Below are 16,545 nucleotides of genomic sequence, written 5' to 3' on the forward strand. Positions count from 1 at the left end.
GCACAGGCGGGACGCAGAGCGCTCCCATTGGTCAGAAGTTACAGCGCTCCCCCTGATTGGCCGGCGCTCCCCGCCCTCTGCACACCTGTGCCTGTTTTCCAGCCCATCACACGTGCTCTCTCTTTGACGTGACAGGCGGCTTGACCAATGGCGCCGAGCGTGGGGCGGGGCCACCCGCACCTGTCCGGAGGGGCGTCGCCGGGTTGGCCCATCCCCGAGGAGGCGGGGCGACTCCTGTCCAATCAGCGCGAGGGGGCGGGGCGCACCTGGGCGGGGCGGGGCCGCACCTGGGGCGCGGGGTCAGTCAGTCGGTGTCAGTCAGTGGGAGCGGCCGACGCGACATGGCGGCGGGCGGGACACGGGGCGGCGGGACGAGAAACATCCGGGTGTGGGACGCGCTGGTGCTGAGCGCGGCGGCACGTGAGTAACGGGGGGGGGGGTGAGGGGCCGCAGGTGGGAGCGGGGAGCGGCCTGAGGCCGGGGGGGGGGGGGACCCCCGGGATCCGGGATGGGGGGGGGCTGCCACGGGGGAACCCGACGTGGGGACGCGGTACTGTCCTATTGTCGTACTGTCCTATTGTCGTCCCGTCCTATTGTTGTCCCGTCCCATTATTGTCCCGACCCATTGTCGTCCCGTCCCGTTGTTCCTGGTCCCGTCCCGTTGTCCTTTATGTGGCTCACAAGCTCCTTCCCTTCCCTCCCCCCCGTGGGGTCCCAGCGATCTGTAATGGGGCGCTGTGCCCCCTCTGCCCCCATCGCTGCCCCTTGTTCCCCCATCGCTGCAGCCCGGCCTGTCGCCGTGTCCCCGCAGTGGCCGCCCTGGGAACATCCTGCCCTGCAGGTTTGGGGAGAATAACTGCGGAAATGGCTCCACAAACAGCCCGACCTGCCAGGGCCGGCATCAGCCATAGGGACAGCTATGGGGACAGTAATGGGGACAGCCATAGGGACAGCCATAGGGACAGACAGCCATAGGGACAGCAATGGGGACAGCCATAGGGATGGCCATAGGGACGGACAGCCATGGGACGGCCATAGGGACAGCAATGGGGACAGCAATGGGGCAGCCATAGGCACGGCCATGGGAAGAGGAGCGGCCGTGTGTCCCAGTCCGGGTTAATGTGTTACCCAAAGGCCGAAGTTTGGCCTCTCCCCATGGGGTTCCCTTCCGTCAGCGTTCGGTGACGGGGTCCCCCCCTTTGTCCCCTCCTTTGTCCCCCCCTTTGTCCCGGGGCATTGACCCCTTTGGGGCCATGGGGATGGGGGGGGCAGGTGTGTGACCCCTGTGACCCGGGACATGGTGGCCCCACATGGGGTCGTTTTGGGGTCGTTTTGGGGCCGTTTTGGGGTCGTTGTGGGGTATTGTTGCCCTGTATCCCCCTCTCCCCCGTCCCCATTGTGTGTCGTTGCGGCTCTTCCCGTCCCCCCCCCCCCCATTTCCTGACCCCGCTGCTGTTTCCTGCACCCCCCCCATCCCCCCCCCCCGTTTCCAGGTGCCCCCCCCGGCACAGGGTCCGGTCTCTGGTCTCACCGCGGTGGCTCCATCCCCAGCCCTGGGTTCAATGCGGCTCTTGGGGACCCCGCAGCGGTTCCCCCTTGGACCTGGGGGCACCATGGGGGTCTCCCAGCTGTGCTATGGGGTCACGGCTGTGGTGTCCGCTGGGTTTGGGGACACTTGGGGTCTCGGAGGTGCCCCCCCCCCCTCTGGCTTTGGGTCGCTGTGTCCCCCCCCCCCCATCCCCATCCGCTCCCTGTGTTGGTCCGGTTCGGTTCGGTTCGGTTCGGTGCCCCGGGCGCGGTGGGGGCGGCGCTGGGCGGTGTCAGCGCTGACTCAGCGCCGCTGGGTCCGTCCCGACCCGCAGCCCCGGGGGGTCCCGGCCTCGATCCGGCACCGGGCGGGGGGGGGGGGGCGGCGTGGGGTGAGTGTGAGGGGGCGGCGGTGCGTGACCACGCGTGTGCGTGACCGGAGCGTGTGACCGGAGCGTGGGGAGTGGAGCGAAACCGGGAGGTGACGAGGGCGGCGGCCGGAGAGACGGGATTTAGAGACGGGATTTTCCGGCTCCGCTTGGGGTCACCCCCTGCCCCACACCGCCACCTCCTGCCCCACAGCGTCACCTCCTGCCCCACATTGTCACCCCCTGCCCCACATCGTCCCCTCCTGCCCCACAGCGTCCCCTCCTGCCCCACAGCGTCCCCTCCTGCCCCACATCGTCACCTCCTGCCCCGCAGCGTCACCCCCTGCCCCACAGCGTCACCCCCTGCCCCGCAGCGTCACCCCCTGCCCCACATCGTCACCTCCTGCCCCACACCGCCACCTCCTGCCCCACATCGTCACCTCCTGCCCCGCAGCGTCACCCCCTGCCCCGCAGCGTCACCCCCTGCCCCGCAGCGTCACCCCCTGCCCCGCAGCGTCACCTCCTGCCCCACATTGTCACCTCCTGCCCCATATCGTCACCTCCTGCCCCACATTGTCTCCTCCTGCCCCACAGCGTCCCCTCCTGCCCCACATCATCCCCTCCTGCCCCACACCGTCACCTCCCGGTCCTTGCGCCGCCCCAGGAGCCGTGACCCCGCGCTAATAAACCCGCGGGTCGGGAGGTGCCGTTAATCACCAACCACATCTGGGCACTGATTAACGAAGCTGATAAGGGAGCTGATAACGGGTGGGTGACGCAGAGGGGTCCTCCCCACCCCCATCTATGGGGACCCCACCTCACTCAGCCGCCTCCTGTCCCGCAGTGTCACTGGTGGGCGCCCAGGTCACCCAGGAGACGAAGGAAGTGCCCGAGAACCAACGTGAGTCACTGCGACCCACAGCTCAGGGCTGGGCGCCCCATGGGGCCATCCAGTGCCCCACGGCCCCATTAACACCCCACAGCCACTGAGTGCCCTGTGGCCCCATCAACCGTCCCATCATGGCCCCATCAAGTGCCCACTGGCCCCATTAACCACCTCATCAAGTTCCCTACGGCCCCATTAAGTGCCCCACGGCCCCATCCTCAACCCCATGATCCCGTTAACTGCCCTGCAGCCTCATCAAGTTCCCAACGTCCCCATTAACCACCCCATAAGTGCCCCACAGCTCCATTGAAAACCCCACGGTCCCATTAACCACCCAGTGTCCCCATCAATAGCCCATGACCCTCATTTGAGCCCCTCCTGCCTCCACACATCATGGCCCCACTGAGACCCAGTGTCCCCACTTGAGCATCCCATGACCCTCCCGAGCCCCCCACAACCAACAGGAGCACCCCCCCATCCCATATAAGCACCCCAGGACCTCCCCTATAGCCCCTATAGCCCCTATAACCCCTATAGCCCTAACCTTATAGCCCTCCATGATCCCCCCGCCCCCATTACCCGCAGTGGGGGGGGTTTGGGGCTCCGCTCCCCCCCTGAGCTCCATCCCCCCCTGCAGCCGTGGACATCCCGTGCTCCGCGTATCGCTCAACATGGAGGGACGCCCGCATCGAGTGGAAGTTCCAGAAGGGATCCTCGCTCGTGCTGTTCTACTACGCGGGGCAGCTCACAGGTACAGCAACGGGCCTGGGGCTGCAGAGCTGGCTGTGTGTCCGGCTGTGTGTCCAGCTGTGTGTCCGGCTGTGTGTCTGTCCATCTGTCTGTGTGTCCATCTGTGTGTCCGGCTGTGTGTCTGTCTGTGTGTCCATCTGTCCATCTGTCTGTGTGTCCATCTGCCCCCCCCTCCCCGCAGAGCCCTACAAGGACCGCGTCGTGTTCTCCGTCACCTCCATCCACTTCAACACGGTGACGCGGGAGGACACGGGGAAATACATCTGTGAGGTGGTGGGGGATGGATCCCAGATCGCCAAGTCCGAGGTCAACCTCATTGTCCAGGGTGGGTCCCATCATCCCACATCCCCATATCCCCATATCCTCATATCCCCACATCCCCATATCCCCATATCCTTGTATCCCCGTCATCCCCATCATCCCACATCCCCGTATCCCCATGTCTTCATATCCCCATCATCCCCATATCCCCATCATCCCCATATCCCCATATTCCCCATCCCCATGTCCCTACCTCCCCCACCTCCCCACACCCCCATTAGTGCTGGGCTGCAGCTGAAGGTTCCCATCTTCTTGCCTTACACCCGCTGCTCTTTGCATCACAGTTTCCCCATAGACCCCTTTGTGGCCCCCCCTCTCCATCCCCCCATACTCTGCCCCATTTGGGGTCCCCCCTCACTGTCCCCATGTAGCCTGACCCCATCCCTGGGGTCCTCCCCACACTGTTCCTCCCTCTGCTGACCCTTTGGGGGTCCCCTCCCTCCCTGTCCCTCCACATGCTGACCCCATCCAAGGATCCCCCCCACACTCGACCCTTTTGGATCCCCATCTGTGTCCCTCCATACAACAACCCATGTGGGGTCCCCCCTCTCTGTCCCCCCATGTACTGACCCATGTGGGCTCCCCCTCTCTGCCCCATCCATGCTGAAACGCCCCCCCCGCTGCCCCCCATACACTGACTCTGTCCCCCCCCGCAGTTCCCCCCTCCAAGCCGGTCGCCCACGTTCCCAGCTCGGCCACCATTGGCCGCACGGCGGTGCTGCGCTGCTCGGAGTCGGACGGTTCCCCGCCCCCCACGTTCCGCTGGTACCGGGACGGGATGCTGGTCCCGGCCGACCCCAAAAGCAGCCTCAGCTTCCGCAACTCCTCCTACACGCTGGACTCTGCCACCGGGGAGCTGGTGAGCAACGGGGGGTGATGGGACCATGGGACCCCCGGGGGGGGGTTGATGGACCCCATGGGACCCCCGGGGGGGGGTGATGGGCCCCATGGGACCCCCGGGGCCTCCCACCCCCACCCATGGGTGCATCCCCCCCCCCCCGCAGACCTTCAATCCCGTCAGCGCCTTCGACACTGGAGATTATTACTGCGAGGCCTCCAACAACGTGGGCATGGCACAGCGCTCGGACACGGCCCGAATGGAAGCCAGTGAGGGATGGGATGATGGAGGGTGCTGTGGGGTGATGGAGGGTGCTATGGGGTGATGGAGGGTGCTGTGGGTGCAATGGGGTGGTGTAGGGTGCCATGGGTGCCAGCAGGTGGTGTAGGGTGCTATGGGGTCCCATTGGGTGCTATGGGGTCCCATAGAGTACTACAGGGTGGTCTAGGGTGCCATAGGTTGGTATGGGGTTCTATGGGTGCCATAGGGTGGTGTAGGGTGCTGTGGGGTGATATGGGTGCCACAGGCTGGAATGGGGTGCTGTGGGGTGCTATGGGATGGTGGAAGTGCTATGGGTGCCATGGGGTGCCATGGGGTGCTATGGGTGCCATGGGGTGCTGTGGGGTGCCATGGGGTGCTATGGGGTGCTGTGGGGTGCAGCAGCACCCACCCCACGCCCCTCGCTGTCCCCCCAGGTGAGGTCAATGTGGGCGGCATCGTGGCTGCGGTTGTGGTGCTGCTGATGCTGCTGGGACTCATCGCATTCGGGATCTGGTTCGCCTACAGCCGCGGCTACTTCCGTGAGTACAGCCCCATTGAGCTCCACAGCACCCCACTCATCACCCCATACAAAACCCCATACAAAACCCCATACATGACCCCACTCATCACCCCTTAATATAACCCCACACATCACCCCATAACCCTACTCACTGCCCCACTCATGACCCCATATCCCCACTCATCACCCCATAACCCCGCTCATGACCTCACAACCCCACTCATAACCCCACTCATCACCCCATAACCCCACAGCTCGCCCCATAGCCCCACTTATCACCCCATAGCCCCACTCATCACCCCATAACCCCACTCATGACCCCACAGCTCACCCCATAACCCCACTCTCTCTCTTTCCTTACAGAGAGAAAACCGTAAGCTCATCTCAGCCATCGCAGCCGGTTCCCCCCGGGCTGGGGCTGGCGGCCCTGGGACGGGGCGGCTCCTGGTGGGCGCTGGGGGGGGGGGGGATGGTGGGACCCTCCTGATGGGCTGCTCTTCTTACAGCACTGCCTCCAAAAAGGTGATTTACAGCCAACCCTCACAGCGCAGCGACGTGAGTATGGGGGGGGTCAGGGGGGATGTGGGGGGTGTCCCCAAACCGCTGTGGGGTGACACTGATGGCCAAGGGGGTGGGAGGGGACGTAACCCACCTGCCCCCCCGGTCCCAAATGCCATCATCCAAACCAATACTGGGATCCTCCCCAAATCCAAACCCATCCTGGGGCCCCATGGTGCCCACATCCTATTGTCTGTATGATAGTGGGGTCCCCCAGTTCCCAAACCCCGTTACCCAAACCGATATTGGGGCCCTCCAGCTTCAATCCAAACCGATATTGGGGTCCCCTGCTTTGCCCCCCCCCAACTCCGCTCTCTGTCCACAGGGGGAGTTCAAGCAGACGTCGTCATTCCTGGTGTGAGGGGGGGCAGTGGACGCCCCCATGGCTGCAGCTCCACCAGCTGAACTATTTGGGGTTTTTTTGGGTCTTTGGGGTTGTTTTTAGGGGATGGGGGGGTTGTTTAGGTTCGTTTTTTAAAGGATCCCTCGGTGCCTTCCTGACGTCGGTCCCTTTTTGGGGCATCCCGGCCCCCTCCCCTTAAAGTGGTGCCTCATTGTGGCCCCCCCCAACAACCCCCAGTTTGGGGTGGCCGTGCATTAACCCCATGCTTTGGGGGGGGTCTGGCGCTGCGTCCCTATAGGGGCAGAACCCCCCATTGCCTCCTGTGGGGCAGCACTGGGGGGGGTGGATGTGGTCCCCATTGCTGGAAACCAATAAACCATTGTCCTTTATGGAGCTTTGGGGCTGTTTCTTTTAGGGGGGGTAATTGGGACACAGCTCTGTGCCCCCCACCGGCGCTGGGGACCCCGGGACCCCCCCAGCCCCTTCCCAACCATTGATAGAACTTTTATTAATCCCTTCTTAATCCCCCCCACCCCCACATTGAGGAGGGGACCCCTCGGCGGCCGGGGGGGGGGTGAGAAAGCTCTCGTCCCCATGTCTCTATACATATATATATATAATATAGATTAGTGGCACTATATATAGATAAAGGTGTACACATCACCTGGACTCAGTGCAGCAAGGTTTGGGGGGGGGGAAGGCGGCCCCGAGCTGGGGGGGCTCCCCAGGGTTGGGGGTGGGGGTTAATAGGGCAGGTGCTCTACGTTAGCAGCAGTGACGGGCTCAGGGCCGTGTCCGATTATCGGTGTCACCCCCGTGTCCCCAGCCCCATTGATATGGGGGGGTGGGGGGGGCAGCGCGGGGAGGGTCCCCTGGCTCTGGGGGCAGCAGCTCTGGGAATGGGGTGGGGGCTCTGCCTCAGTTTCCCTGCTGGGGTGGAGCTGTGCTGCTCCTCCGGGGGGGAACTGTCACCGAGGGTCCCCAAGGCTGGAGGTGGCTGTGTGCCCCCATGGAACCCCCCCCCCCCGCAATGGGGACAGCAGCATTGGGTCTCTTGGTGGGGCCGGGGGGGTCCGGGGTTAGCAGAGCGTTATGGGGTGGGACAGGGATGGGGACAACGCTGCCTCTAAGTGGGCTGAGGTGGTGCCAGCAGTGAGGGGGGGTCCGGGCAGACCCACACAGTGACCTGGGGGTGGGGGGGGGGGGGATGGGGGCTGAGCTGGTGGCAGCTCCCCACTGTGATGGGGGCAAATGCAGCAGCAGCGGCGCCTCCAGGGCAGGAAAATCCAGTGGGGAAAATCCAGTGGGGGTGGATCCCGCTGCCGTGATGGAGGCGGCAGCTCCAGTGATGGTGGCACCTCCAGGGGCTGGTGGTGCCATCCTTAGGGCTGGAGGTGTTTCCCCATGTCAATGGTGGCATCTTAAAGGCTGGTGGTGGCACCTCCAGTGATGGTGGCATCTCTGTGTCCTGGTGCCATCATCCCTAGGGCTGGTGGTGGCATCTCCAGGGCTGGCATCGTTCTCCCTGTGCTGCTGGTACCTGCAGGGCTGGTGGCATCACCCCACTCGTGTGTTGGCATCTCCATGGCTGCTGCAATTGACATCCCCATGGCTGTTGTTGGTGTCATTTCCATGGCTGTTGTTGGTGTCATTTCCATGGCTGTTGTTGGTGTCATTATTTCCATGGCTGCTGCTGGTGACATCTCCAGAGCCGGCGGCATCTCCCCGTGCTGGTGCCGTCCCCGTTGCTGGTGGTGCTGCCGTTGGCCGCCCCGGTTGCGGTGGCAGCTCAGACGTTGCTGATGCGGACGCTGAGCGGGGCTCCCTCACGTTCCGCCGCCTCCCGCAGCGTCTCCTCCAGCTTCACCTTCTCGGGGTCCCCGAACCGCACGGTGTCGCGGACGCAACACGGCGCCGCCACCTTCACCACCTGGTCGAAGAGGCTGAAATCCGCCACGTATTTCCCGCTGGCCGACAGCGAGATGGCGGGGCTGAACTCGTATCCCCAGAGGATCTCCTCGGGCAGGTAGGACGTGCGCACCTGGCACGTGGCGCTGGTGGACTCCACGGTGCCGCTGAGAATCACCACCAGCTCAAAGTCCCCCTCGCCCGCCCGCAGCGCCGCGTCGCGGAAGGGGCTGGCGTCGTCCACCACGTGGTAGAAGGTGAGGGGCAGGATGAGGAAGGGGCTGTCAGATGACGTGTCCACCTGGAAGTCCACGTTGAGCTGGTTGAGCCGCACGCTCTCGCCCTCCTTGGTCAGGTGCGTCTGCAGCAGCTTCCCCGTCACCTGGCAGCCGATCAGGAGGCTCTTGCGCATGTTGGCCACGCGGATCATCAGGCAGGTCTTGCCGTCGTGCTGGGCCACCACGGCGTTCTGGCTGAACTTGATGGTCTCCGCTCGTTTCTTGGGCCGCGCGATCTTGGCCAGGAAGGTTCCGGTGATGAAGATCTCCATGATGGTGGTGAGCACCAGCTGCGTGATGAGCAGCACGATGGCCAGCGGGCATTCCTCGCTGATGTAGCGGAAGCCGTAACCGATGGTGGTCTGCGACTCCAGGGAGAAGAGGAAGGCGCCGGTCAGCGTGTGCACCTGCATGACGCACGGCGTGTGGTTGGCCGGCGGCTCGAACTCCAGCAGGTCGCCGTGCACCGCAGCCACCAGGTACCAGACGACGCCGAACGCGAACCAGGTGCCGGCGAAGGTGGCGGAGAAGAGGAGCAGCTTGTAGCGCCACTGCATGTCGATGAAGGTGGTCCACAGGTCCTTGAGGTACAGGAAGCGCTTGTCGGCGATGTGCTCCATGCGCACGTTGCTGCGGCCATCCTTGGTCATGACGCGGCGCCGCCGCAGCGCCGTGCCGATCAGAGGGCGGCTGTCGGTCTGCGTGGTCTGGCTGTAGTACACCTTGGTGGCCGACGTCATCTGGGGGGGGATGGGAACAGGGTGAGGGGGAGAAACACAGGAGGGGGCTCAGGGGGAGGAATGGGGGAAGGATTGGAAGGATGGAGGAGAGCGAAGGGTTGAGATGATGGGTTGGGTGGATGGATGGATGATGGATGATGGATGGATGGATGGATGGACGGATGATGGATGGACGGATGGATGGATGGATGATGGATGGATGGATGGATGGATGGATGGATGGATGGATGGATGGGTGGATGGATGGGTGGATGGATGGGTGGACGGACGGATGGATGGATGGATGGATGGATGGATGGATGGATGGATGGATGGATGGATGGATGGATGGATGGATGATGGAAGGATGGAAAGCATGACAGATGGGTTGGGACAATGAATGAAGGCTGGATGGGGAAGGCGGATGGATGGGGTGTGGAGGGGGCAGAGAAATGGATGGGGTGGGTGGAGGTGGACGGGGTGTGGTGCTGGGATGGGTATGAGGGGAGAGGGGGGTGACAGCACTGGGTGCTCCCTGGGCACAGTGGAGACCTGTCCCAGAGCCAGCCCAGCGCTCTATCAGCACATCCATCCCAACATCTGCCTGTCCTCCTGCCCACCCACACCTCCACCATCACTGCTCATCCACCCCATTGTCCATCTGTCTGTCCATCCCCATCCAACACATCTCCCCCATCTGTCCATCTGTCCATCTGTCCACCAACACAGCCACAACCCACCCTCTCCGTCCACTTGTCTGTCCATCCATCCGCCTGCCTATAAAACTGCCCGTCCATCCATCCCTCCGTCCCTTCTCCATCCGTCCATCTGTCCATCCACCTCCACTCAATCCACCTCCTCTGTCCGTCTGTCCATCCATCCATCCCTTGTCCATCTGGCTGCCCATCCATCCGCTCCCCCCTACCTTTGCCTGCCCACACGCTCCTGTCTGTCCGTCCGTCCGTCCTTTTATACCCTCACCCTTCACCTGTCTGTCCGTCCGTCCCTCCTCCCTCCCTCCCTGTCCCCAGCTGCGCCCCCACCACCTCCATGGGGGCAGAACCTGGGGGGGTTGGGGGGGGGGTTATGGGACAGAATGAGGCCGGGAGGAAGAGGAAGGAGGGGATGAATGGGAGGTGACAAATGGTTGGTGGCAGCGCTTCCGTCCCGTGCCCGTCCTTGTCCCCCCGCGGCACAGAGGGGCCCTTTCAGCCCACGCCAACGTTTGGCCCCATTGCAGGGCACGGAGCCGGGACGCGGTGCCGCCATGGGGGGTCCCGTTGGAGCCCGGTGCTGCCGCGTTGGCCAAAAAAGGGGGAGATGGGGGGGGTCGGACCGGGCGGCACCGAGGGGTCAGTCAATGAGAGGGGACGGGGCTCAGCGGGGACCTCAGCCCTGGGCCGTGACACCGTGTCCCCAAAGCCACCGTGTCCCCAAAGCCACCGTGTCCCCATTGCCACCATGTCCCCAGCACCACCGTGTCCCCATTGCCACCTCCTGTCCCCCCCGGGTCCCCATGCACCCCTACCCCCCCTCTGTGGGGTCCCCGTAGCCCCTTTCCCCATCCCCAAGGATTGCTGTACCCCATTGGCTGCACCCCAACGCCCCCCACTGGGGGTCCCTGTGCCCCATAACTCTCCCCATTCCCCTTCTGGGGTTTCCACACACCTCTTGGGGTCCCCGTACCCCTTCAGGACCCCCAGCCCCCCATCCAACCCCATAGGAGCACTGTACCCACTTGGCTGCACCCCAACACCCCCCTTTGGGTTTCTTGCACTATTTCCCCCCCCGACCGCCCCACTGCCACCCTACATGTCCCCGACACGGGCTGTGACATGGCTCCGCTTGTTCCCCGCGCACGTACGGTGCCGTGGGGCACAGCTGGGAGCCCGGCTCAGTTACCCATTAACTCCAACCCTATAACTCTCCTCCTGCCTCACCTCCCCCCTCCCCGATCCCATACAGCCATAGGGATGCACCCCCCCCTTTTCACTGTGACCCATTGGCATGGGGTGCTCAGGACCCCCATACTCAGTGACCATAAGCCCAAGGGCTGTGGGTGTCCCTATACGTGGTCCCTGAGACCCTACAGGGCATTGGGGTGCCCAGGACACCTACACAGAGGTTATGGGGTTCCAAGGACCATATATATATATGGGGCCTCTAGACCCCTATGGGAGGTCTCAGTGGCTCCCAACCCCAGGACTGTGTGTGCCCCTAAATATGGTCCCTGGGACCCTATAGGGAATTGGGGCGCCCAGGACACCCATGCAGAGGTTATGGGTTATTCAGGACTCCTATTGGAGTTGGAGATATGGGATCCTGGAGATCCCTGTGCCCACGTTATGGGTTATATAGGAGATATAGGATCCCCAGGACCCCCATGTAGATGTTATGGGGTGCTCAGGACCCCTAAGTAACAGCTACGGGATGGCAGCAATGGGGACACTATGAAGTTGGTCCCATAGGGCTGTTGGGGGGGCGGGGGGGGGATGTGCAAAGGCGGGCAGAGAAGGGGGGGGACACGGGGACAGTGGGGCCATTGTGCGCCCCGGAGGAGCGGCCTCAATGGGGCACAATGGGGCTTTGATGAAGCGCTTCGTTAAGATTCAGAGCCATGTGCCCACTGTCCGTGTGTCCCCCCCCCCCCATCCCCCTGTCACCTCTTCCCCCCCCCCCCCCCCGCCACCAGGTCCCCTGCCATTGTCCTGGGACCCCCACGTTGCCCCCAGATTTTGGCACAGCTGTAGGGTCGATGGGGTTGGAGGGAGTTGGGGGGTCCGTGGGGTTATGGGTTCCCTGGGGATTGGGGGCTTCCATGGGATTGAGGAGGGGTCCATAGGGTTGGAGGTGTGCATGAGGTTGAGGGGCCCTTGGTGTTGGGGGGGGTCTGTGGGGTATCTGGTATTAGGGGGGGGTCTCTGAGGGTGGGGGGGTCCCTGGGGTGGAGGAGTCAAAGAAATTGGGGGTCTCTGAGGGTGGGGGGTCCCTGGGGGAGGAGGAGTCCATGAGGTTGGGGTCCCTGGGGTTAAGGGGTCCCTATGGTTGGGGGGCTCTTGAGCTGGGGGTCCATGGGGTCGTCAGGTCCATGGGGCTGTGGGATCTGTGGGGGTGGGGGGTTGTCCTGGGGGTCGGAGGGTCCATGTTGTGCCTATGGGGCAGATAAGGGCAGCAGGGACAGAGTGGCCCCAATACACCACAGAGAGTCCACAGCACCGGAAATACAGCCTCGTTATCCCCAACCCCAATTAACTGCAGCCAATTAACTCGAGTAACCCACACTCGATAGCCCAGACCTGATCAAACCATAACCCACAGCTGATAACCCACAGCTGGATAATCCACAACTCATAACCCACAGCTGATAACCCATGTCTGAGATAACCCACAGCCAATAACCCACAGCTGATAACTCACACCCCATAACTCACACCCCATAACCCACTCCCCATAACCCACTCCCCATAACTCACTCCCCATTCCCACACTCCCACCCCTCTCTGCCCCCCAGGTTGACCCCACAGCTCCATTCATCTGGCACAGCCGATCTGCTGCCCCACTAATCCCAACCCGGTTCATCCGGCCTGCCCACCCCGCAGCCCCACACGGGGTAACAGCTGTGGTTTGGCTCCAGGTCCATCCCACACACCCAACCTGCAGCTCAGGTAACCCACAGCCTGGTTAACCCACAGCCTGGTTGGTTAACCCACAGCCTGGTTGGTTAACCCACAGCCTGGTTGGTTAACCCACAGCCTGGTTGGTTAACCCACAGCCTTGTTAACCCACAGCTGAGTCACCTCACAGCCTGGTTAACTCAGATCTTATTTAACCCATAGCCTGGTTAACCCACAGACCAGGAAAGTCATAGGCTGGTTATCCCATAGCTCAGTCAACCACATCCTGCAGGTAAGGAGAAATGAGGTGTGGGGAAATGGAGATGTGGGGTTAAGGGACTGTCTGGATATGGGGCCGTGGGGGACACGGCAATGGGGAATATGGGGATGGGGGACATGGAGACACAGAGCTGAGGGGACATGGGGACATTGGGGATGGGGTGAGAGGGGGGGATGTGGGGACATGGAGATGTGGGGACGCTGGGAGGTGGAGAAGGGGATGTGAGGATACGGGACATAATGACATTGGGGACATGGGGATGGGGGGGTGAAGGACACGGAGATGTGATGGGGGACATGGAGATGGGGGACATGAGGACACGGAGATGGGGAACGTGAGGATACGGGGTCGGAGGACACGGGGATGGGGGACGTGGATACGGGGCTGGGGGATGTGGGGACACACGGACATGGGGTGATGGGGGCACCCACGGGGCTGGGGACACTGACAGAGCCCCGTCCGCTCCACGAGGGACACGCAGCCCCCCCCACTACGGGGCCTTTTTGGGGTGGGGGGGCTCAGGGGTCCGCGCCCACCCCCCAGCCCCACGCAGCCCCACGCAGCCCTTACCTTCGCTGTGGGGCCGCGGGGGGTGCGTGGCCGCGCTCAGCCCTCCCGCTGCCGCCGTGTCCCCATATGGGTTTGATGGGACGGGGCCCGGCTGGCACCGATTGGAGGGAACGGGGAGGGGGGCCCACGCGCGGGGGGGTGGGGGGGGCGTGGGGAGGAGCCGGCGTGGGGCGGCGAGGGGGGGTGGGGGGGTTAATGGGGTGGAAAAGGAGCCCGGGGCGGGTCACGTTACCGGCTGTGGGGCGGGTGGGGGGGGGGGAGGTTTGGGCACGGAGCGCCCCCACACCTCGATGTGGGGTGAGGCGCCCACGCGTGTTTCACATGGGGGTGGGCAGGGGGCGCTGGGAGCCCACGGTGGGTGCTGGGACCGGGCTTTGGGGTCGGGGTCGTGGGCAGGGGTCACCTCCGTGCGTGTGTCCATCCCCCCATTGGTTGTGTGTGGGGATGGGGGTGCAGCACCCCACTGTCCCACTCGTGTTTTGGGGGGGCGGGACTGAGGGGACGGGGCCCCACTGAGCGGTTCTGGGACCCCGCTGCGGTTTTGGGGGCACGTTCGGAGCTCAGCCCACGCGTGTCCTTCCCCTCCCCATAGGATCGTGTGTGGGGTGGGGGTCCGTGGGGCTGCGTGTCCGTGGGCTCGTGGGGCCGTGGCCGCTTTCCCCCCCCCCACACGCACAGAGCTCCGCTGTTCCCGGCGCGGTTCCCCCGTGGCCGCGGCACAAAGAGCCTTTGTTCACCCGTGGGGGGTGGAGGGGAGGGGAGGGGCTACGGGCGGCCGTGGGGATTCGGGGGGGGAATGAGAGGGGAGTTGAGGGGTCTCGCGTGGGGTCGAGTCACACGTGGGGGATTTGGGGATGGGGAGGTCAGGGTAACCCCCATTGTCCCCTCCCCATAAGTGGGGGGGGCACAGGGAGGTAACAGCCTGGAGGGGAAGGGGCTGCCCTGCTGCCCCATATGGCCCCATATGGCCCCACACAACCCCGGGGGGCTCTGACCCCCCCCAAGTGCAGCGCTGCCCCTCTGGGTGCCCCCCCCCCCCCAATTCAGGTTGGAGGGATGGAGATGGACGGGGGGGAACGGGGGAGAATGGAGAGAATGGGGGAATGGGGGGGACGGGGAGAGAGCAGGCAGCACTGGGGCGGACTGGGACGTATTGGGATGGACTGGGACGTATTGGGATGTACTGGGACGGACTGGGATGTATTGGGACGGACTGGGATGTATTGGGACGGACTGGGATGTATTGGGACGGACTGGGATGGACTGGGATGTATTGCGATGTATTGGGATGGCTGGGGACTTCGAGGGGGGAGGCAGCGATGCCGAGGGGGGCGTGGCCACCATGAAGGCCACGCCCCCATCAGACCACGCCCCGCCCCCAAAGCCCCGCCCCCTGTCAGTCAGGCCACGCCCCCATCCCTCAGGCCACGCCCCCTCCCGTGTCCACGTGTCCGTACGGTCACGTTCCCAGCTCCCACCCGCGGGTGGGGGGCACCGCCGGGACATGGGGGGGGTCTGGGCCCTGCGCCGCGATCCCCCGTGGGTCGGGGGCGGGGCGGGGGGGCGGGGGGCGCAGCGATGTTTGTTCAGCTGCGGGGCGGGACAGCGGGGGGGGGTGGAGGGACACGGGGGGATCCACGGCCACAGCCCCGCGTGGGGGAGAGGGGGGGGAGTGGGGGGAGTGGGGGCGTAAAGTGGGGGCACTGGGAAGGACTGGGATGGAGGGGGGGGTCTGGAGGGACTGGAAGGACGTGGGGGGCTGAGATGGACTGGGGAGCACTGGGAGGGTCTGGGACAGACTGGGGGGACTGGGAGAGATACTGGGGAGCACTGGGATGGACTGGGAGCTGCTGGGATGGACTGGGAGGGAGTCGGAATTCTGGGGGTACTGGGGGGATCAGGGACACTGGGAGAACTGGGAGAGACTGGGATGGAGCTGGGATTGTGATACTGGGGGGACTGGGAATAGTGGGACAGACTGGGGAGTGCTGAGGCAGACTGGGATGGACTGGGACGGCCGGGGATACTGGGGGGACTGGGGATACTGGGAGGATGCACTGGGATGGGCTGGGGGGGTAATGGGGGAACCAAGAGAACCGGGACAAACTGGGATGGACTGGGATGAACTGGGAGTTGTGGAGCCCTGGGGGGCTGCAGAGCAGCTGTGGGGGCACAGCAGGGATGGGAACTGGGAGCACTGGTGCCACTGGTACAATACACCCCCCACCCCCCAGTCGCCCTTGGGCTGCCCTTGAGCAGCAGCCGTGGCCATGGAGATGGGGGGGGGGGGGTACTGGGGGGGCACTGGGAGTCCTTGGCTGCGGCCTTAACCCCCCCCTCCCCAGTATGTGACCCCCCCTCTGGGACTGGGGCCGTACTGGGAGGAGTGGGATCACACAGGGAGGAATGGGGATGGGGGAACTGGGATGGTACTGGGATAGAACCACACTGGGACAACTGGGATGGGGGACTGGGAGAACTGGGATGGTGATGGGGGGACTGGGGTTGTACTGGGATAAGACTGTGCTATGGAAACTGGGACTGGGAAACCTGTACTGGGAGAAGTGGGACAGAACTGGGGGAACTGGGATAAGGTCGTAATGGGAGAACTGGGGCTGTGCTGGTTGAAGTGGGACGATGCTGATTAAAATGGGACCGTACTGGGAGAACTGGGATTGTACTGGGAGAATCGGGATGGCGCTGGGAGAGCTGGTGCTGTACTGGGAGAACTGGGATGGTGCTGGTTGAATGGGGACCATCTGATGACAACTGGGACCGTGCTGGGAAATCTGTACTGGGAGAAC

General features: G+C 64.0%; 2 protein-coding genes across 4 annotated transcripts; one reads left to right on the forward strand and one right to left on the reverse strand.

Annotated features, from left to right (window-relative positions):
* Nucleotides 1-302: 302 nt before the first annotated feature.
* On the forward strand, nucleotides 303-6,765 carry F11R (F11 receptor). The gene is made up of 10 exons (XM_085535724.1): nucleotides 303-420; nucleotides 2,740-2,796; nucleotides 3,419-3,532; nucleotides 3,713-3,856; nucleotides 4,509-4,711; nucleotides 4,857-4,959; nucleotides 5,386-5,490; nucleotides 5,835-5,844; nucleotides 5,978-6,026; nucleotides 6,355-6,765. The coding sequence occupies exons 1-10, from the start codon at nucleotides 342-344 to the stop codon at nucleotides 6,388-6,390; spliced, it is 900 nt and encodes a 299-aa protein (XP_085391850.1). The 5' UTR covers nucleotides 303-341; the 3' UTR covers nucleotides 6,391-6,765.
* LOC146751043 (ATP-sensitive inward rectifier potassium channel 10) lies at nucleotides 6,758-13,875 on the reverse strand. 3 transcript variants are annotated; one of them, XM_085535720.1, is made up of 2 exons: nucleotides 13,742-13,875; nucleotides 6,758-9,298 (listed from the first exon to the last, which is right to left on the reverse strand). In XM_085535720.1, the coding sequence occupies exon 2, from the start codon at nucleotides 9,296-9,298 to the stop codon at nucleotides 8,162-8,164; it is 1,137 nt and encodes a 378-aa protein (XP_085391846.1). In that variant the 5' UTR covers nucleotides 13,742-13,875; the 3' UTR covers nucleotides 6,758-8,161. The 3 variants fall into 3 exon arrangements, with proteins under 3 accessions (XP_085391846.1, XP_085391847.1, XP_085391845.1); XM_085535721.1 differs by lacking the exon at nucleotides 13,742-13,875 and adding an exon at nucleotides 10,203-10,407; XM_085535719.1 differs by lacking the exon at nucleotides 13,742-13,875 and adding an exon at nucleotides 10,018-10,039.
* Nucleotides 13,876-16,545: the final 2,670 nt, after the last annotated feature.

This window comes from Coturnix japonica, unplaced genomic scaffold (genome assembly GCF_054131305.1).
Source record: "Coturnix japonica strain WE unplaced genomic scaffold, WE-NBRP24 Scf165, whole genome shotgun sequence".
In the NCBI taxonomy this organism is placed as follows: domain Eukaryota; kingdom Metazoa; phylum Chordata; class Aves; order Galliformes; family Phasianidae; genus Coturnix; species Coturnix japonica.